Genomic DNA, 22921 nt, shown 5'->3' on the forward strand with positions numbered 1-22921 from the left:
AAACTATGATTAGATTTAAAGGTATTCTTGAACATCTCAAGCCTTTCATTTAATATTCTTTTTGGTTCAGAACAACACATAAGTTAGAGTTTTAAGTAAAAAATAAAAATTAATGATTTCACTCCACAGTTACCTACCTTGGTACAAGTTCAATTATTGATCATAATATATATTACATAACTCAGTTCCACAAAATAAAAATCTAGATCTTTAAGTAAACTTTGCAATCAGCCTCTTCGCTTTTTACGGCTGACCTCAGAGGAAGGCCTTGCCTCGCTCTGGCTGTTGGCCAAAGGCTGTTGGTATAAATGCCTCCGGTCCAAAGACTGCCTGGAGGAAAGGCAATCTGTTTTCAAGTTCAATGGGAATTTTTCTTTTTTTCTGCACAGTTTGGTAGTTCATAATGACGAGATCGATCAGAAAGCGCCTCCTATTACTCTCGCTGTACCTGTGCCTTGTGCAGTATGGTAGCCAGTAGCCGTGTATGGCTACCGAACACCTGAGACGCGGCTGGTGCCTCCCAGGAACTGCATTTCTTTTTCTTTTTCTTTTTTTTTTTTTGGCAATTAGATCTAATTTTATTGGAATCCTAGAGATTCTTGTAAACAGAAAATAATTTCTGAATATTGTCAAGGAACTGCATTTCTAAACGTAAACAGCCACCTGCAGCTCCTGGCAACTGTTTTGGGCAGCAGAGCTGGAAGCTCTGCGTCATCACAAGGGCTCCATCCCTCAGAACTTCCTCAGAGGGCTCGCTTTCCAACAGGATGGCCGATGGTCTAAGACCTTTTTGATGCAGTCCCCTTTCATACCCAGAAGTATCAAGGATCTGTACACAGAAGTGGTTGTACTTCGAGTACATGCTGATTGAGAAAACATACACTACAAAAAGCTAGTAAATAATTTCGTGAGGATCTTAAGTAAGTTTGAACTTTATGCATGCCAACAGCACGGCCAGGCTCCTGAGAGCAGGCAGCCTAAGTACGTGTAAGGTGTACCACTGGTTCCCTGTGTGGACAGGGCTTGCTGCCCCAACGGATGCAAGGCACCCAGGGAGTAGCTCTGCATTCACAGGCTGGAAAGCATTCTTCCAGAACTGAAAGGTGAATACGTTAAAGAGCAACTGAAAGATAAAAATAGCAAGGAGAAAAATGCATTAGAAGTACGGGGACACCTCATAAGCAGTTAAGAAGCTCCAAAGCGTGGAGGCTCTCTGTTGGGGCATTTTGTGTGCACCCCGGCGTGTGTGACGTCCCTTTTCATCATGGCCCTGTCATTCGGCATCAGATCTTAAACTCCTACGACTCAGGGATCTTTCCTTCAGGAAAACAAAGTTTACTTTATCTTTGGCGCCCCTTTAAAACCCAGAAATGTTAAAACTAGAGCCTCTCAGTGGTGTGTATTACACGTCATGCGCAGTGGTCAGGAGTCACAGAACAGTTTGCTCTAAACACTAGCACCCTCAATTAGTCACAGATACAAAGGGGTCTCCTTCCTCATGCAGCCCCTCCCCGCCTCCCCCCACCCCGTGGCCACAGGCAGAGGCTGCGGAGTCGGGGCTGTGCCGTGGTTGCTGCCCTCCAGCCCCGACTGGAACCTGCAAGGTGCGTGGGAGCAACGGGCCTGCTACTGTAGCAGGAATCTCAGTCACTGCTCCGAACCCTCTGGTTCTGCAGGTCTGGGGCATCTGCTGCCTGGCATGGAGGGATATTACATCATCATCTTGTCTATAATTAAATACAAACTCACAGCATGGATCTAGAGGAAAACATATTTTGTGATTCTTAAACTGTGTCTAGGCTGGCTCTACTCCCAAAAGGTAAGGATGACAAAAGGAGAAGCATTCCTTTTACTGCTGAAGCAAATCCTGAGTTACTGAAACGAAGATTAAATGCTGAACAACCTAGGTATTACGAGTTAGCTTCAAATAATATGCTTACTACTTCATACACGCAAACATCGATGTATTCCATAATTCCAGCTCATAAAGTAAGAATTTCCAGTTATTGCTCTAGATGGCATTAAAAGTGACTCCGCAAGTACTAAAGCCTGACTTTCTGAACAAATACGTTGCTCTTCAGAACGGTGGCACACACCGGGCAGCAGAAGGTAACGGCAAGGCCGGCACCGACGCTGTGTTCTGCTCCATCTCTGAATGAGCAATCATCTTTCACCAAGTAATTCATGAGACATACTAGGTCATTCCAGGAGCAACTCGACTGCTGACCCTGGCATGGCTCTGCTGCTGCCGTTACTTAATCCGAACAGAGCGTGGACCATTGGCTCAAAACACATAGTAGTTTTTTCTGTTTGGGAGTGGGGAGCACTTGACCAAATCTAAGACTGTACATTAAGTTCCAGCTTCGTGGATTTTTTTTTTTTTTGCAGTACGCGGGCCTCTCACTGTTGTGGCCTCTCCCGTTGCGGAGCACAGGCTCCGGACGCGCAGGCTCAGCGGCCACGGCTCACAGGCCCAGCCGCTCCGCGGCATGTGGGATCTTCCTGGACTGGGGCACAAACCCGCGTCCCCTGCATCGGCAGGCGGATTCTCAACCACTGCGCCACCAGGGAAGCCCTCCAGTTTCATTTTTAAAAACAAACCCAAAGAGCAGCTCCCCTAAGCAAGGGCACAGAGGGACCGGCCCACGACCCAACACCTGCAGAAACAGGTGTTGCCGTCTTCCCGGTACACTGACATTTACCTGGATGAGGCTGGCAGCTGGGTTCCTTCTTTTCTCAAAGTGCTTCTGGCGGTGCTGTTCTTGTACTTTTAATGCAAAACCTGAGCCAAGAATGCCCTGCAACAAAATACGGAAATAGCGCTGAAAATTTTTTCCCCCAAACACCGTTAAATCATACAAGTATTTTAAAAAACCCTCTAAAAGTCTGAGAAAAGGCGAACAGTGTGCAGCCTGTCCCTAAACTCATTAAAACAAAAACAATTTCCTCTACTGTAACGCGGCGGCCAACGGCAAGCAGCTGGGCAGGAAGCAGGACGACTGCCCCGCCGCAAGTCACCAGGCCCTACGGTCTCTTACGGGGTAGGAGGAGTCACCACAATTCCAAATAAAAATCACCATCTTAAAAAATGTTTTTGCGTGGCCTTCTCCGTGGCATTTCTTTACGCCTAAGTCAGAGAGAATGGTCCTATCCAGTGGTGGACAGAGGGGGATTAGAACTTGGGGCTGTTACTGTCTCGCAGATGTGGACATGGGAGCTTCCCTAGCACTCTGACGACGCTACCTGACTTTATACTTTCCATTCACGAAATGGTGGGGGAGGGAGCGTTTAAGGTTAATCCTCAGCGATGCTATAATTCTACACCTACCAAAGGAAAGTAACAGTGGGGAAGGACAGTTGTCCAGATGCGACAGACACACACTCAGTTTTGGAGACGTGGAAGGTTTGCCATTTTGCGAGTCTGTCCGGTAAAGACAAGAGCCCGGGTCAACGCAAAGCACCTTCCTGTTCACCTGAGTCTTAACGGCACACTCTGAGCGTGACTCGCCTTCTTGGTCCCGGCTCACCTGTCAGATCTGGGGGTTGGTAAGTGAGCAGTTCCTTCTGTGTTTATGCTAGCTTTTGCTGGTTTGCTTCCTTCTGCTGTCTCCATCTGCCAAAATTTCGGCTCTCTGATATGGCCCCTCTTTTTCAGTTTGCTTTGGTCTAAATTTGTGGAATCAAGATGCTTCGTCTCAGCCTTGAGTTGAGGCTGGCTTTGGAGTTTGCTCAGTTCAGTCTCTGGGCTTTGTCTCTAAGCCTCCACTTTATAGGTGTGAGACACGGAGCCCCTCTGCTTTCAAGTCTGGGATTTTAGTTGCTAGCTATAAATTATTAGCTTCTTACTAAACCTCAAGGAGTCTAACCCTTAGGTTACAGCCGGGCATTTTATAAGCTCTAAGTCAGTATTTGCCACAGGTAAGGACCGCCTATTTTTCTTTTCTTCACATGTTTGAAGTCACTCAAAGACAGTACAGGCTGCTCAAGGGGGTGATGGGTCTAGTCCTTGGGAGGTGTCGGGTCTCAGTGGATGAAAACTTGGCGAGGACATTTTTGGGCTCTAGGTAACCTTTAACCTTCCTTCTCATCCCGAGATGCCACAATTCTGAGTACCTCTGTGACAATGACCAGATAATAAATAACACAATTCGGTTTAAAATGCAGTCATACGACGACAGTATTGTTATTAATGAGCAGTGACCGACTCCCCCATCGGTCAGGACGGGTGGCTGCACCGTGAGATGAGGAACGGCGTCGGAGGTCTGTTCCGTCTCACTCCCTTAGTGACTGTGCTGTGCAGGCTGTGACTGAACAGACCAAGCTCTATGAAAATCTGGTCTGTAGGACCTTATTTGTAGATTTAAACAACATTTCCCTCCACTTAGAGGTTATAAAAATGGCCTTCTGTTTCCAAATCCAAATCAACCTTAGTTATGTATAACTCCTAAATTTCTTGCTGCTCCTTAAGAGCATTAAGGAAAAAGTTAATTATTTTCCTTTTAATGTCATTTTTCATGAAGTTTAAACATGTAAGAGAATATGAAACAGCAGAATTTATAGCATATATTTATATTATGTATTCATATTATATGCATAGATGTGTATAATCCACTCCTAGGAGGCATAATTTAGATTTTGTAGGCATTGAATTAGCAGCAATAGCTACCATTTCTGAGCATTCATTATGTAAATATGAAGTTCAGAGTCAGATCCCTTTTGGAAAATGAAGACAGGCCAGGCCCTACAAACTTAGCACCTGCCAAACAAGCTAAAATGTGGTGAAAATCACACTGGCAGTGCTTAGAAACATTCGCTAGGAGATGGCAAATGTCGGCTGCACGTCTCCTGAGCCAGACTGTCCATTACAGCAGTCACTGCACCAGCTCTGCTCATCGTCTTCTTACGGCTGCTGTCCAACCCTGCCCCACCTCCTCCGTCCCCAGCTCAGAAACAGAAAGACAAGGCTGTAAAATAAAGCCTGTTATGTTACATATATACCCTGTAAGTTACCTAAGTATATACATGCAAATGTAACTTGCGTGCTATTCCTTCCAGTATCCATACCGATAGATACAAAATCTCAGAAACTGATTTTTGTCTTAATTCATTTCCTAAGATCAGATAACTTAAATTTTGAGGTTTTAAGTTTTAGAAGTGCTACATAAACACCAAATAAAAAGAAAACATGTATCGGTCAGTATTTAAAATATTTATCCCTTGTTTAATTATAGCTAAAATATACTCCCTTCCAGATTAGAAGAGCCTATCTGTACCCCCCAGTCCCATACTTGGCGAACAGGCTAGACAGAAAGGTCCTCTCAGCAGGAGGTAAGGGGCTTCTGCAGGTGGAGAAAGGCCTGCCCCGCAAGGCGAGGTTGGGCAAGGGTCTCAGGGAAGGGGAGCCCTGGTGGAGCTGGTGGTCTGTGTGACTCTGTGATGTGCAGGAGAGTCCTGCGTTGAGGGAAAGATGGGGAAAGGAGCTTCTCTTTCTTGGTCCTCGGTTTCCTGGGTAGAAGGACCTCAAACAGGGATGCGCCACAATCCACCTCTGACTTTTCTTAGCAAAATGCCAACGTGTTCTCCTAATTTCAATCTGACACCCCTGCCGGCCTGCGGGTGCACAAGACATAACGGCATTTCCAGCCACCTTGTTTTATTTAAAGGTATGCGGAAGCCACTGAGTCTTTCATTCAAGCAAGAACTCAGTACCTAAAGTGAGGCTGCAGTAAACAGATCCATGGTGAAGTCTACTTTGCTTGGCACTGTTAGGGCGTGTTCTATGCAAGCAAAATGTTCAGATCTCCAACATGTATTAATTTAATTCGTGTATAAAATTGTAATCACTTTATCGGGAAACCTTTACAAGAATGACCACTTAGTCTCTGACCCTTAACCTAACAGCCACACAGCTGAACCTCCTGTGATGGTCCACGGTCTCAGGATAGAGTCAGGGCGTCTCGCTGGGCGAGAGCACCAGCTCCCGGAGGTGGGCTGACCTTCAGGCCAAGTGGCCCAGGTCTTTACACCTTTGAACACTTATGTCTGCTTACTCCTTATACCCTTTTCTTCTCCCTCCCTTGCTGTTACCTCTTCCTGGTCTAATGTGTGTTCTATCACCATACTTCTACATTGCTGTAGATAATCCTCAGAGGTATGAAACCACAGAGCTCAGTTTACCAGACTTTTCTCTAAGTTAAGCAAAGGTTATGAACGAGCCTCGAGGCTCTCCTGGGAGGACGGCACATACATGGGTGCCCATGGGAACAGCCCAGAGCGGGGAACAGCCCAGAGGGGGCCTCCTTCCCTGCCTGTAGTTCTTCGAGGGATCACACAGGTTGTTATATATGTGGCCTCAGTATAAGTATAAACACAGCAGAGGCAGATCTTTTGTGCCATTATTTTGGGAAAAGAGTGCAAGACTGCATTTTACTGTTTCTAAAGGTTATTTTCCTGTAGGGAATCTGGTTATTGAGTGGGTCTCTGCCCACTGAATTGCTGGGCAGAGAACTGAATTCTGGTCTGAATTGCTGAGGTTGCCAGATTCAGTTGACTCTGGATAAGTGAGACGCTTTTTGGACTCTGCTTCATTTTGTCACAGCAGGAACACACACATCGTGAAAATTTTCTTTGTGACAAGCACCTGACTTACGTCATTGGTCTTAACAGATTTTCTCTGGGTGTGATAATTTTTCCTACCTGATGTTGATAAAGAAATGTACTCAGGGATTCTGTTACGGGCTGACTTGTGTCCAAAATTCATAGGCTGTAGTTCTAATCACCAGGACCTCAGATGTGATCTTATTTGGAGAAAAGGTCTTCACGAAGGTGATCAAGTTACAGTGAGCTCATTCTCATTAGGGTGGGCCCTAACTTACTATGTCTGGTGTCCTTTTTAAAAAATTAAATAATTAATTAATTAGTTTATTTTCGGCTGCGTTGGGTCTTCCTTGCTGCGCGCGGGCTTCCTCTAGTTGCGGCGAGTGGGGGCTACTCTTCCTTGCGGTGCACGGGCTTCTCACTGCAGTGGCTTCTCTTGTTGCGGAGCACAGGCTCTAGGCTTCAGTAGTTATGGCACGTGGGCTCAGCAGTCATGGCTCACGGGCTTAATTGCCCCGCGGCATGTGGGATCTTCCCGGACCAGGGCTCGAACCTGTGTTCCCTGCACTGGCAGGTGGACTCTTAACTCCTGAGCCACCAGGGGAGCCCCCCGGTGTCCTTTTCAGAGGAAGCCTGGACACAGACATGGGCAGAGGAAGACAATGTGAAGACACAGTGCTCAGACGGCCGTCTCGGAGTCCTGGAAGAGGCCTGGCCACACCCTCCCCTGCAGCCCTCGGGAAGAACCGGCCCTGCCAGCTCCGTCCGTGATCCTGGACTTCTAGCCTCCAGAACTACGAGACAATAAAGTTCTGTTGTTTAAGTCAAGCCAACCAGTCCGTGATGCCTTGTTACAGCAGCCCTAGCAAACCAACACAGTCACACGTGGGCAGCACGTGACAAACCCGGATTCAAAGTGGGGTCTGATGCCCGTGTGCTCTCGCGCGGTCTCTTGGTACCCTTCTCTGACCTTGGATGGTCTGGGGTGCAACCAGCCGGTCAGTCTGGAGCTGAGCTCTGGCCATGGGAAGGACAAGGGGTCCCAGGCAGAGGGGGAGCCCCGGTAGCTACATACAGGCTGTGCTGCTGAAGGCCCCACCCCCTTGGCTCCTGGGAGGGCTGCCCGGGGTCTCTGCAGCAGAGGTTGTGACATGAGTCAGCCTGTGTCTGGGGCAAGACTGAGGCTGCTGTTCCCTGAGCGGGACGGCGGCCACGGCTCTCACAGCCCTGCTTGCTGGCTCGTCTCCAACAAGTGGAAGCCAAAAGAGAGATCTTGGGGAGCGGGGGCAAGTGGTAACACTCTGACCAAGTGCCTTTGAAGACACAAGAGGATAAAACAATCAGAAAGGAAGGCTTCATCCAGTACAGAGAAAATAATCAGAAGCTTAAGAGAAGTGTGTTCTTCATTCCGATAAGAAACTGGCTGTTAGCAAAAATCAATGATGACGCAAGGAATAAATCATCTGAGACATTAATAAAAACCCTTTAAATTTGTATGCTTTTCACTCAAGTGGACCTGAGAGGTAGATACTCCACGTGGGCACATGCATCTCTTCAGGAGTGCACACCTTATGCACCTAATGGGAGCCATCCGTTTAAGAGGAGGATATCTTTAAATCTTTACACATATTTTCAGTGTATTAGTAGCCTGTTGACTGAGAGGTGGTGTTGCCTGAATTATCATTTGGTCCTAAAGCCTCAGCTGGTATAAAACTCCCGGATTAAGCGACTCCGAGGGAAGACCATATTTTGTAAATTAACCAACTAGATACATATAGAAAAGTCAACATTACATCAGAAAAATGATATTAGTAAACGATATGGCTGTGTTCTAGGGCATACCGTTTTGTGAAAGCTCGTGCTAATAAACCTCCAAGATCCAACTGAAAGTGCTTAATTTTTGCAAAGATACTCACAGCAGGAAGTGCAAAGAAAGAAATGCCCAGGAGTGCAAAGCCTGCAGAGAGCAGCCTTCCCAGCCAGGTCAGGGGGGTTTTGTCTCCATAGCCGATTGTGGTCAATGTTATCTAAAAACAAAATAAATAGGACGTGCAGCTTAAGTACTTGAGAGGAAAGTCAGGACCCATGAACAGGAGGCAGAGCAACGTTTCCACTAAATCATCATTCAACCAGTCTGGTTGGTGCATTTTATTACTGTGCTTTAATTTTCCATGACGCATAACAGAACTTCTCTTTGTTTAAGGAAGCGAATAACCCACATACTTGTTCCTCCCTTGTAACACAATTTTCCAACTTTTCTAAGTGCGTTCAAAGAAAGGCTATATTATATAGTAAGTGGATAACCATCAGTGATACAGAAATGACAGCACTATGGATTTAGGACTGGATCAGTACACAAAACAACAGTTCATGTTAATTCAGGCTGTATTTATTTCTTTGGCAGGCATTTCCTTAAGGTCTGGTGTGTGCAAGGTACGTGTTTTGATTTGTAGTGGAACGAAAATGAGAGGTACATAGTTCCTGTCCTGAGATATTTATGGCATAAGAGGGGAGATATGTCACACACAAATCATTAAAACACAAAATAGAGCAAGACAGGTATTATGATGAATGCATAAAATACTTTGCTGCTCAAATTCAAAGAAGAGATTATTACCAGCTTGGGCTATTGAAGAAGCTTTGCTGGGAAGATGTCATCATACCCAGGCTCTGACAGAGGAGTAGTATTCTGAGAGGCAGAAATGATAGAGTGATCTAGGGAGGGGAAACAGGTGACCAGCCGCACAGCAGTGAAATAAACAGGGTGGGATCTGGAACGTGTATTCAGTTGGGCCAGAGCACAGTGGGTCTGAAGAGGAGGCTAACCAGCTACGCTGAAGCTGGACCAGGGAGTGTCTCTGAAAAATGATCCCTGGGTCATGTCTCCCCGATGGTCAACGGCTCCAGGGGCTGCCCACGTGCCTTCGAACAAGGCTCCAGCTGTGCTCCAGGACCAACGAGGTTCTGCCTGATCTGGCGGAATGACAGGGCAACTGAATCAGAACAGCGGGAGTGGGACAGTACAGGGTGGGGAGTAAAGAGATGAGCTGAGGAAGTTCAATAGAAGCGTGTCTGAGAGGAAGGGGAAGACGAAATCCACATGTCTTGAAAGTTTCAACTGGGAAGATGATTGCCCCATAAATAGAAATATGATAATGAGAAAAAGGAGGGTTTGGAGCAAAGAAGAAGAGTGGCTTTCAAATGAGGTTTTAAAAACTATCAGTATGATGCTGATCTAGGAATGTCTGAGCAACGAATTAAGAAGGAGAGCTTGAGTCTTGAGAGAGACTGAGGTTGGCATGAAATCTGGGTTTTGGAATAGGGCACCGAGTGACTCTTTAAGCTCTGTGATGAAATGAGGTTGCAAAGGGTGCAAAGAAGGGGCCAAGGGCACCTCCTCAGGAGACACAGACATGTAAGGGATGGATGGGAAAGGAAAGTCAGAGGAGAATACAGTTTTTCAAAAGTAGGAGGACTAGGAATGGGTTATAGAAACGGAAACTCAACGAGGAGAGCTTCACAGAGGACCAGGTGAGCCCTGATGCCACAGGCTCAGGGAAAACAAAGAGAATGAGGACTGAGAAAAGATGTGGACACAGAGACAGGGGTCACTGGTGATCTCTAACAGCGGCGGTTTGGGGCAGGTTGTCCTCCCCGGGCTTTGAAGGAGGGCCAATAAGTTGAGAGACAGAAACGGTGGAAGAAGAGACGCTCTGTGATCGAGACCCTCCGGAAGCGCTCGGCTCAGCTGACCAGCCCTTCCTAGACCCTCTCCTCTCTCCTGTGCTTTTCCTTTTACATCTTTGGCGGCTCCTTTTACGTGGCTCTTCCTACTCCAGCCAACCTCCAAATATTGGCTTCTTAAGCTTTGCTTCTGGGTCTTTTTCTCTTTTAAAAATTCTGTTCTTCTCGGGACTTCCCTGGTGGCGCAGTGGTTAAGAATCCGCCTGCCAATGCAGGGGACACGGATTCGAGCCCTGGTCCGGGAGGATCCCGCATGCCGCGGAGCAACTAAGTCCGTGCGCCGCAACTACTGAGCCTGCGCTCTAGGGCCCACAAGCCACAACTACTGAAGCCCGCGTGCCTCAAGTACTGCAGCCTATGCGCCTAGAGCCTGTGCTCCACAACAAGAGAAGCCACCGCAATGAGAAGCCCACGCACCGCAACGAAGACCCAACGCAGCCAAAAATACGTAAATGAAATAAGTAACTTTATACAAAAATAAAAATTCTATTCTTCTGTAACTCTTTCCCCGTCCCCTTTTCTCTTCCCCAGCGACGTGAAATGCTCTCATGGGTGTAAGTGCCATTTTTATGCTGAACACACTGAGTTTCTACCTCCAGGCCAGACCACTCTTCTGAGCTCTGGATTCACACTCTGTTGGGACGCTGCACAGTCATTTAAATTGAACATGTCTAGGGACTTCCCTGGTGGTCCAGCAGTTAAGACTCCACACTTCTGCTGCAGGGGGCGCGGGTTGGACCCCTGGTCGGGGAACTAGGATCCCGCATGCTGCGTGGCCAAAAAAATAAATAAAGTAAAATAAAATAAAAGCAGGTGTTGTGAAATAAAGGATGTGAAACAAATGAAAAAAATAAACTGAACATGTTTACAACAGAACCCGCCGCTCCCCCGATGACACCCCCTCCTGGTCGAGAGCGCCACCGCCCACCGCGCTGCTCAGTCAAAAGCCTTGGGGCACTGCCGCTGCCCCCTCCCCGCACGTGTCTCTCTGGGTACCTCAGCAGGTCCCGCTGCTCTGATCTCCCCAGTCCCCCTGCCTTCTCTCTGTCATCACGGCCACCACCGGAGACCGGGCTGTTAGAGCAGCCTCTTTTTTTTTTAGACGAGAATTCTTCCAGTTTTACTAAGGAATGGTTGACATACATCACTGTTTAAGGTGTATGGCAAGACGGTCCGATTGACACGTACTGTGAAATGACGACCACCAGAGGGTTAGTGAACATCCACCACCTCGTAGAGATGCACAGAAAGAAAAGCGTCGTGAGAACTTTCAGGCTTTACTCTCTTCGCTTTCCTGTGTATCATATGGGAATGTTACCTAACAGTCACCATGTGGTACTAACATCCCTGGTACTAGTTTATCTTATAACTGGAAGTTGGGGCCTGTTGACCACCTTCCTCCACTCCCCACCCCTCTCGTAACCACAAATATCATCTTTTTCCGTGGCTTTTTGGGGTAAGCTTCCACATATAAGTGAGATCACACAGTGTCTGTCTCTGCCTTGTTTCACTCAGCGCTCAAGATCCATGCCCATGGTCGCGGACGACAGGGTTTCCTCGTTCTCACGGCTGAGTAGCACCGTCGTGTATGCATCACACCTGCCCGCACACTCATCGCCGTGCACCCTGAGGCTGCCCCGTGTCCTGGCTCACGTGCATCATGAGCCGCCGTCTCTTGGTTGTTCTTTCTGCTTTTGCTCTGGCCTCTCTCAGAGGGCTATTATTTTCTTACTCCTCTCTAAAAATCCTTCAATGGCTATTCACCAAATTCAGGCTAAAGTCTAAGCTCCTAGCTATGGACCTCGTGACCTGGTCTCTGCCCAAGTCTCCAAGGTCCCCCTGGTCCCCCCTTGCTCACTGCACTTTAACTAGTGTCCTTTCAGCTCCTCCAACGGGCCAGGCTATCCTGCCACAGGGCCTTTGCACACTCTGCTCCCTCAGCTCCCAGTCTTCCTGGAGCTCCTTCTCATCCTTCAGGTGTTATCCAAAACACTCTGTCCTCAGACAGGCCTCCCCTGCCCACTGTCCACAGGCGGCCTCTGGTCTCTCTCTGTCCTGCTCGTTTCCTGTCAGCACTTATCATGAGGGGTAGTCTACTACTGCTCTACTTTCCTCTGGGGAGGGGTCCTCATTTCCTCTACTAGAAGGAGTGACTGTGTCTTTACTCTTCTTTTTCTCTCTAACATCCAGCATGATGTTTGCCACCAGAGTAAGAGGAACTCAATAAATATTTAGTAAATAAATAAAGAATTCTTTCAAGAACATTGGCAACAGAGTGAGAAACATGGGGCCAGAACTCCCGGAAATCTCTGATGTGAGTGGGTGCTTTCTAGGATGTGTTTGTGCCTGTCTGCAGAGAGGCCGAGGCTAAGGAGGGGAGGGTGAGAGCTTTATGATGGGGAGGTACCCGAGGAGGAGGGGACATAGGGTCAAGGACACGGTGGAGGGTTAGCCTTGGCAGTGTGAGAGGAGGGCAGGGCTGGAAACGCTCAGGCCAGTTCCCGTCAACAGTGAAGAACAAGGAGGGTCACCTGTGGGGAGCAAAGGGCCTGGAACAGGAAAGGCCCAGGCTGTGAGGCTGTGACAGGGAACCCAGCAGCCAAGTGAATCAGACGCCACCAGCAGTATGGGTAGAGGATTCTCAAAGGAATTCCTTGAGATCGCAGAAGCAGCATTCCTGGCTCCATTTGATTACAGGTTCCTAATTTTAAATATGCGGGAAAGATTTTAATCTATCATACCTTTTCTGCAAGATAGCTTAATCCTTTCCAGTAGTTTATTAATAATAATAAAGGGAAGGAGAAATGTCACGGTTTGGTCACAGCAATAACTGCATTTCTCCGTCCGCTTTCCATTCCGATCACACAACTGAGTTGTTCTCCTTGGCTCAGTGCTCAGAGCGGGTTTTAACCTGCTGCCTCAAGACACAGTAAAGGGTGCCCGCACCCTCCTTTGAGCTCAGGCTGTCTCTCTTACAGTGCAGCCGGCGGGGAGATGAGGTGTCATGAGCCCTGAGAGCTGCCCCTGGGGTCCCGGGGGATAGTGAGGACCCCGCCCCGCTGCTCCTCATGCCGCCGGGGCCTGGGCTCTGCAAGACTCGGAGCTACCAGCTGCCCAGCTTGGTGGCAACTGCTTCCTCCGCCCGACCTACTTCGCAGTCGCTGGGGTGCTGCTTGGCTGAGGGCAGAGGGGCCTTTTGTTGCCAGGCGAGGATGGGGAAGGATCTGGCAACAGGGTGTCAGGGAGGGGGGCGGGGGTTCCTTCGTCTCCTGCCTGGAGGGCAGACTGTTTCGATTCTTGTGGCTGCAAAGCGGACAACTGGGCCTCCTGCTGTGAGCAGCGGGCATCACACTGACCCACCTGCTTGACGTGGCTGCCGTCTTTCTCAGGCAGCGACGGTCGCGCTCGCTCCAACCATCCCAGGCGGGGCCTGCAGGAAGGTCGCTGACTTCTTGACTTTCAGGTCAGGCTGTCCTCGAGGTGCCACGCTGCAGCTGTTACAGCTCTCCTCTGGTCCAAGCACCTGGCAGGCCCCGAGAAGCGTTCTGAGCTGCTCTCTGGCACAGGAGCTGGGGCTCAGCAGTGCACCCACTTCTGTCTTCCAGAAACCACGAGAAGCTCCGGTAGCTGAGACGCAGTGAGGGTTTCATTTGGATGTCAAGACAGAGGAAGGTCGGCTCACACAGAACCCCGAAGACACCAGCTCCTCCGCGAGCTCCCGGAAGGAACACCTGCTTGGTAGTTTGTATGTGTGATCTTCAGGGCTTGGCGGAAATCACGCCTGGAGGAAACCCACTGTACTGGGTGTAATTCCATTTTTGACGACTTCCAGGGCTTATAGGGGCTATGCTGCTTAACATCTGCTGGATGGTGACATTTTAAAAATTTATGTATTTATTTATGTACATATTATCGATTTCTACTCATTGACTTTTGACCATGGTGTTGACAGTATCATTGGAAAGGTCATGAAGTTCTGAATTTACTTTAAACAATTAAAAGATAAACTTTAAAAAAGTTCCAATATCTCTTTCAGTGCAGTTTTAGCAAAGTGATACTTTCACTGAGCAAAAAGGGCACAGTGATTGTCACACTTTAGGACTGGAGGTGGCAGCTGGCAGAGCAGCCTGACAGGACGGATCAGGACGCAGAGGGACAGGCCCACTCGACCTGCTGCTCCAGCAGGTCAGCTCGGCGATGCCGGTGGTTCATGCTGTCTCTGCAGGTGGACGTTTACTGGACAATGGTGTGGCAGGTGTCAGCAGCTCAGATACAGTTTTGCCCTCCTGCCCCTGAGCTCAACTGCAGTCATGCAGGTAAGAAACGGTATTCTCTGAAAGTCGGTGGGTTGTGAATATTGGCATGAAGGTGTAATTGTGGTAGCAAAGTCGGAGGTCAGCTCAGCACACCTTAGTGGGTTCAACCATCAGTTATTTCTTCCTCAGGAATAATACTGCAAAACGAATGCAAATTCGGGCCCAGGCTTTCCTGATTTTTTGGTTTTTTCCTTTAATGAGATGGCAGATGTTGTGTTCAGATTATAATTTAAACATTGGTTAGGCTACAGTTATTTGTTTTCAAGATCAGAATTAATTTGAGACCAGGAGATATACATTTCACCTTCTTTTCTTCAAGCAACAAATCAACTAACTTTTATTGGACTGGTTTTGAGGATACAGTCATGAATAGTAGTTTATAGCTAATGCTTTCATGTGAACAATTAAGAATATACTATCTGTTGATTTCCACAGCACAGCATAATTTCCCCCAAGGGGGTCCTTTTAAAAAATTATTTTTTATTTTATTTATTTTTTCTTCCAGTTTTATTGAGATATTATTATTATTATTATTATTTTTATTTATTTATTTATTTATTTATTTTTGCGGTATGCGGGCCTCTCACTGTTGTGGCCTCTCCCATTGCGGAGCACAGGCTCCGGACGCGCAGGCCTAGCGGCCATGGCTCACGGGCTTAGTTGCTCCGCGGCATGTGGGATCTTCCCGGACCAGGGCACGAACCCGTGTCTCCTGCATCGGCAGGCGGATTCTCAACCACTGCACCACCAGGGAAGCCCTATTGAGATATTATTGACACACAGCACTGTCTAAGTTCAAGGTGCACAGCATAATGCTCTGACTTGTACACATCATGAAATGATTATCACACTAAGTTCTGTGACCACCCATCATCTCATACAGATACAACATTAAAGAAATGGAAAAATAATTTTATTGTTTTAAAATCTCTGAGGATTTATTCCGTTAACAACTTTCATATATAATATACAGCAGTGTTCATTATACTTACCATGTGGTACATCACATCCCTGGTACTTACAGCTGGAAGTTTGTACCTTTGACCACCTTCATCCAATCTCCCTTCCCCTCCACTCCCCACCCTCTGGTGACCACAAATCTGATCTCTTTTTCTATGAGTTTGTTTGTTTTTGAGGTCTAATTGACCTACAACACTATGCTAGTTCCTGTTACACAACATAGTGATTTGGTATTTCTATAACATTTCAAAATGATCCCCACAATACGTCTAGTTACGATGTCATCATACAAAGACATCACATAGTTACTGGCTATATTTCCCACACTGTACCTTTGACACCTGGGACTCGTATATTTGCAACTGAAATTTGCAAATTTCATCCATCTCCCTCACCTGTTTCTTCCCTCTCCCTCCCCTCTGCCCACCACCTGTTTGTTTTCTATATCTGTAATTCTGTTTGTCTTATGTTTGTTCATTTGTTTTGTTTTTCAGATTCCACATATAAGTGACATCATACAGTGTTTGTCTTTGTCTGACTTATTTCACTTGGCATAATGCCCCCTAGGTCCATCCATGTTGTTGCAAATGGCAAGATTTCATTCTTTTTATGGCTGAATAATATTCCACTGAATTTATGTACCACATCATCTTTCTCCATTCATCCACTGATGGGCACTTAGGTTGCTCCCATAATTTGTAAATAACACTGCTATGAATATGGGGTGCATATATCTTTTCCAATTCGTGTTTTTGTTTTCTTTGGAGTGGAACTGCAGGACCAGTGGTAGTTCTAGTCTTAATGCTTTTTTTTTTCTGTTTCCTTATTTATTTTCATTTTGGATGATCTGTCCATTGGTGTGAGGTGCTAAAGTCCCCCACTATTATTGTGTTACTGTTGATTTCCTCTTTTATAGTTGTTAGCAGTTGCCTTATGTATTGAGGTGCTCCTATGTTGGGTGCACATATATTTATAATTGTTATATCTTCTTCTTGGATTGATCCCTTGATCATTATGTGGTGTCCTTCCTTGTCTCTTGTAACATTCTTTATTTTAAAGTCTATTTTATCTGACATGAGTATTGCTACTCCAGCTTTGTTTTGATTTCCATTTGCATGGAATATCTTTTTCCATCCCCTCACTTTCAGTCTGTATGTGTCCCTAGGTCTGAAGTGGGTCTCTTGTAGACAGCATACATATGGGTCTTGTTTTTGTATCCATTCAGCAAGCCTGTGTCTTTTGGTTGGAGCATTGAATCCATTCACATTTAGGGTAATTATTGATATGTATGTTCCTATGACCATTTTCTTAATTGTTTTGGGTTTGTTTTTGTAGGTCCTTTTCTTCTCTTGTGTTTCCCACTTAGAGAAGTTCCTTCAGCATTTGTTGTAGAGCTGGTTTGGTGGTGCTGAATTCTCTTAGCTCTTGCTTGTCTGTAAAGCTTTTGATTTCTCCATCGAATGTGAATGAGATCCTTGCTGGGTAGAGTAATCTTGGTTGTAGGTTCTTCCCTTTCCTCACTTTAAGTATATCATGCCACTCCCTTCTGGCTTGTAGAGTTTCTGCTGAGAAATCAGCTGTTAACCTTATGGGAGTTCCCTTGTATGTTATTTGTCGTTTTTCCCTTGCTGCTTTCAATAATTTTTCTTTGTCTTCAATTTTTGCCAGTTTGATTACTATGTGTCTCGGCGTGTTTGTCCTTGGGTTTATCCTGTATGGGACTCGCTGCGCTTCCTGGACTTGGGTGGCTATTTCCTTTCCCATGTTAGGGAAGTTTTCAACTATCATCTCTTCAAATATTTTCTCTGGTCCTTTCTCTCTCTCTTCTCCTGGGACCCCTATAATGCAAATGTTGTTGCATTTAATGTTGTCCCAGAGGTCTCTTAGGCTGTCTTCATTTCTTTTCATTCTTTTTTCTTTATTCTGTTCCTCAGCTGTGAATTCCACCATTCTGTCTTCCAGGTCACTTATCTGTTCTTCTGCTTCAGTTATTCTGCTATTGATTCCTTATAGTGTAGTTTTCATTTCAGTTATTGTATTGTTCATCTTTGTTTGTTCTTTAATTCTTCTAGGTCTTTGTTAAACATTTCTTGCATCTTCTCGATCTTTGCCTCCATTCTGTTTCCGAGGTCCTGGACCATCTTCACTATCATTATTCTGAATTCATTTTCTGGAAGGTTGCCTATCTCCACTTCATTTAGTTGTTTTTCTGGGGTGTTATCTTGTTCCTTCATCTGGTACACAGCCCTCTGCCTTTTCATCTTGTCTATCTTTCTGTGAATGTGGTTTTTGTTCCACAGGCTGCAGGATTGTAGTTCTTCTTGCTTCTGCTGTCTGCCCTCTAGTCTTAATGTTTTTGAGGAATCTCTATATTGGTTTCCATAGTGGCTTCACCAATTTACCTTCCCACCAACAGTGCATGAAGGTTCCTAAGGGGGTCCTTTAAGGAAAGAAGATTCATGTTGACAGTTGTCAACAATCTCCTTCTCCCTTCCCCCCTCCCCTCCCCTTGCCCTTTCCTCCTCTTTGCACTTTTTCTCTTCTTTCGAGTCTCTTTTCTTCCCTTCTCTTCTCTTTGGGCCACTTCCTGAGCATATGGTTTCAGACAGTGGGTGGTCACAGAATCCGCACAGTCAATTTTGAAATTTGGTCACCTTGAACTAGTACATCAGAAAGATTTTTGATCTTCAAACATTAGAAACTCCTGTGTTGGAGGCATCATAAAATTTGGGTTCTGCTGTGGCAGGGAGCTCAGGGCATTAGCATTCCATACTGTTCTTCCAGAACTGTGGTCAAATATGTAGTAATAGTGGTGACTAACATCTGTCTAGTGCTTGATAAAGTACATCTACATGTCCTAATCTCATTTAATACACACAGCAACTTTGTGTTTGGATACTATTCTTTTCTCAGTTTTACAGAGATATTAAATAATTGCTTAATATCACACCTCCACTAACAATGGGGCTGGAACCCTGGTCTCCTGACTATAATACTTTTTTTTTTTTCAATACAGCACGTACTCAGTGCTTATGGAGTAATACTGAGCAAAAGTGTCCAGAGTCGCGTGTGTGGTGACAATTTTCAAGGAACAGACATCTTAGGAAAGAGTTCCCCACAGAGACTTATAACCAGTATAGCCCATAAATGCCCTTAAGGTAGGCGTGGCAGTTGGAGAGGTTATTAACCACTTGTCTGTTTTGGGGGGTAATGGCTGGGGTATGTGGGTCTCAGTTTTCACTTGGTTGTTAATAATCTTGAATGGTTAGAAGTAAAGTAAGGCTTGGATACCATCGGGTAATGCATTGGTAGTAAGAAACACAACTTTAATTAACTGTACCAGCAGATACAGTTAATTATCTGACTCAGATAAGTCAGAAAGCAATAGCTTATATGAGGTGGCAGAAAACATTTTGTCCTGGTGAACCTGATGGAAGGAGGGCTGATTCTCGGAAGGGTAACAGATGTTATCAATGACAAGGGTAGCTTAGCTCTTTCCACAAATGTGCACCATTTCCTATTCTTAGATTTTGCAGGGGGATGAAACTCATGGCATATACTTGGGCTGTACAACCTGTTGAATGCAGAGCCTCTCCTATATTGATGCTTGGAGAAAGACTGTCAGGTTTTTAGCATGAATTCTGGGACTAACTCTGGCCGACATCAAATCCTCTACATGCCTGAAGGAATCATCTCAGGCACAGGTCTCAGGTGGAGGCTGTATTTTTCAGATGCTTGCTCAAGAGTAGATTTATACCATCTGCTGCTGTTTGTGTCTTTAAAAAAACCCGTAACGCTGTCTTCGTCACAGGAATAGTGGTAAACAGAAAGAGGACAAGCTGGCCTTCAAGAATAGGTCATTACCAGGTAAAATTACTTCAGGAGGATGGGATCTTAGGTTGTTTCAGCCAATCAAAAGGAAGAAAATAATAACAGGAAAGAAGGAGATCATAGAATCCGCCTGCCGATGCAGGGGACACGGGTTCGTGCCCCGGTCCGGGAAGATCCCACAGGCCGCGGAGCGACTGGGCCCGTGAGCCATGGCCGCTAGGCCTGCGCGTCCGGAGCCTGTGCTCCGCAACGGGAGAGGCCACAGCAGTGAGAGGCCCGCGTACCGAAAAAAAAAAAAAAAAAAAAAAAAAAAAAAAGAAGGAGATCATAATAAAACGTAACTGCAGGAAAACCTGTTTTTAAATTACTTCAGAATAAACCTAAAGCAACTGGAAAGGAGGAGAATAATAATAGGAAATAACATTAAATGGAACTCCGCCCAGCAACCAGAAGGTCCTCTTGTCCCGGAGCCGCAGCTGGGGCCGCAGCCTCCCCTCTCCCCCCGCACGTCCACTGCCATCAACGCCTCTTCAGTTGCTCCTTCAGAAGCCAGAACATTTTCCATCGAAACCCCAGTTCCCACACCCCTTCTGCGCTTAAGACGTGGGTGTGCCAGGAAGGTACTGCTCTGTGTTCCTTGGCTGTAGCGGTTCTCCCACCTCACATCCACGGCAGCCGCATCTATGGTTGGGTACCTGCCATGCGCTTAGGACCAGCCCTTTGTATCGATTATCCTACTTACTCAGTGGGCTGAGTACTGTTGTTCGCTAGTATGGAATTGTTTTCAGGTATCAAAGTTCTCTGAATTGTTATTGGCTCTGAGCAGTGCTGATGGCACTACGTGTTCCTCCTGCAGTTGGTTTGGGTACAGCCCTCAGCACCCTCTTAATGGAAGGGGTTTCGTATTTAATATTTAGAATTCACTGGGACACTGGATCCATAGCCTACAAATGGCATTTTATACTTAATGTTGATACTTCGGGCATTTTTTTTTTAAATAAATGAGGATTTCCTTTTTTTTTTTCTTTCACCAAAGCTTAGCACTAAGAAACACTCCAGTTCAGGATGCTTTCATTTCCCTATGTATTCTGGATACTTCCTAAGTTAGCAAGGTGTCCATTACATGCAACTTGGACAATTTTCTCTTTATTTTTATTTTTTTAACATCTTTATTGGAGTATAATTGCTTTGCACTGGTGTGTTAGTTTCTGTTGTATAACAAAGTGAATCAGCTATACGTATACATATATCCCCATATCTCCTCCCTCTTGCGTCTCCTTCCCTCCCCCCCATCCCACCCCTCCAGGCGGTCACAAAGCACCGAGCTCATCTCCCTGTGCAATGCACCTGCTTCCCACTAGCTATCTATTTTACATTTGGTAGTGTATTTATGTCCATGCCACTCTCTCACTTCGAACATGGACAATTTTAACTAAAAAGTATCCAGACATAGATTTCATTAAGGTCTTCATTAACATATAATAAAAGGTATAGTCAGTATTTTAAATTTGTTTTCCTTCACACTGGAGACCTAGTATGTTCCTATAAGGAAGAGAACTAATAAGTTCTCTTGTTTGCTTTTTGTGGCTTCAGACGATTTCATGAATGAGTCAGTTAATATCAACAAACCCACTGTGGACCAACAAGGCCTTTTTTATTCCTAGAAGCTCAACACCTTAGAAAATTTTTACTCTTGTATTCAAGGCTAGATTTGTTTTTCTTTAAAGAGACATAATTAGGCCATTCAAAGATCCTGTTATGGACAGGTTAAAACTTCAGTCAAATAGCACTACTGGAATGAAATCAATGAATAGATGTTGCTTTTCCCTGAAAAGTACAGAGATGACCTTTGGAAACCTGCTACATGGGTTGTTCTATGTAAAAGAAACAAGCTGGTGACTAAGTGAGAGGCACATTCAGAGCTTCCCACACACTGTTCAACACACAGTGCAGCGATTCTGATTAGTAGGAAGGAGAAAGGAAGACGGAAGGCCAGAAGGCCAGAGAGCTGCCAGGTGGACCCACCAACAGATGCACCTCAGAGGAGAAGGGGCTCCAGAGTGTCCTGTCACTCACGCACGTTAGAATTATCACAGAGGCGCACAATCTAAACTTCAATTCAAATCGCTGCTTTGAAGCCTGGGATAATCAGTTGTCTTCCCCTTGCTGGCTAGAAAAGCCTCCTGTTTGCTCAGTTTACACAGTTTATCCCACCATGAGTCACAGATTTTCATTTGTTCTCTGCATGTGAGAAGTATTTTAAGAATGTCAGATGACTGCTCTCTTCTGGGTTTTCTACTTTCCTCCTTTCAAAGTGGCCATTATTGCTTGTGGGGTACGGGAAGGAGTTGGAAACCAAATTGTTAAACTAACAGAATGCTTTGTTATCAGTGGCACAAACTTGGAGACGTTTAACTCTGATAATTTGAGGAAAAAAAATCTTAATCTTCAGATGAATATATTTTTGATTCTTATTCATATTATTGCTGCTATGCAACCCACAAACATACCAAGTTCTGCTGACTACAGGCCCCGACGAGTTATCCATGTCCTTGGCAAGGGCTCTAGTTCTCACTGATGGGCTTCTGACAAACAGCAGAACCATGCAACAACTGGGCACTTAAATCTGTGCTCCACAAAGCAAACCGGCAAACAAACTTACCAATGTTTTCATCACAGATTAAGAAGATGACAGATTTTTCTTCTGGCAACAGTCTAGCACTCAAGAAATATCGCCAATGATTTATAAGAGAACAAATTTGTTGGACCAAAGAGACAGGGGACGTCTTCAAACAACTATAACTGCTCTTGTACTTTTCACCCTTTTGGAATGTTTTAAGGAATAGAATTTTTAAAAATGTAGTTTACACATTGCATAAAGCACTCCTTTATCCTATGACATTCTTTATAGGGTACACGTTTCATCAACTGTTTTATAGATTCTTTACACTGCAAAGACAATTTTTGCTTTGACGGAAAACTATGTGTTGTTGAGAGTACACTCTTCCAGGTTCTCAGTTCCTGCTTTTATGGGGCGGGCTCTGCACCTTTCAGGTCTTTGAGCTATTTTAGGACTACATAAGTTGTAGCAGCAATGCAAAATAATTCTTGTCTATAGACGTGTAAGTACATTCTGTCTGGTGCGGGTTCCTCTGACTTTCCTCTTTCACTGTGGAAGAAGCCAGGTGTGCCTCTGTTTGCACATTCATTTGAATACTTAAAAGTTTAAATAAAATCTTTAGGACATATTTATTTTCTACCTGTATGAGAGTCGTGATTTTACTTTTATTTGTTTGGGAAACTATCCTTTAACAACAATATAAAGGAAAAAGAGGTGTATGAGTGGAAAGTTTTGAAATTCAGGGTCTATAGTCTCTGATCTCAGAGGTGGTTACCACTCTTCTCTTTTTCCCTTTTTGTACCATAATTTTACTTTTCTTTCATTCAGCTAGTATTCCTTTTTGCTTTTTTTT

The 22921-nt window shown here is 45.5% G+C and overlaps 1 protein-coding gene across 4 annotated transcripts in view; it reads right to left on the reverse strand.

Moving 5' to 3' along the window:
* Window positions 1-22921, reverse strand: part of KCNQ5 (potassium voltage-gated channel subfamily Q member 5) — a 575893-nt gene that overhangs the window by 80263 nt on the left and 472709 nt on the right. For all 4 annotated transcript variants that reach the window (XM_059035950.2, XM_059035948.2, XM_059035949.2 and 1 more), the window contains exons 6-7: window positions 8514-8624; window positions 2703-2798 (exon numbers count right to left, since the gene is read on the reverse strand). In XM_059035950.2, the coding sequence (XP_058891933.1) occupies window positions 2703-2798; window positions 8514-8624 (207 nt within the window). The remainder of the gene's footprint in view (window positions 1-2702; window positions 2799-8513; window positions 8625-22921) is intronic.

The sequence above is a fragment of the Kogia breviceps genome, chromosome 13 (genome assembly GCF_026419965.1).
Source record: "Kogia breviceps isolate mKogBre1 chromosome 13, mKogBre1 haplotype 1, whole genome shotgun sequence".
Taxonomy (NCBI): Eukaryota; Metazoa; Chordata; class Mammalia; order Artiodactyla; family Physeteridae; genus Kogia; species Kogia breviceps.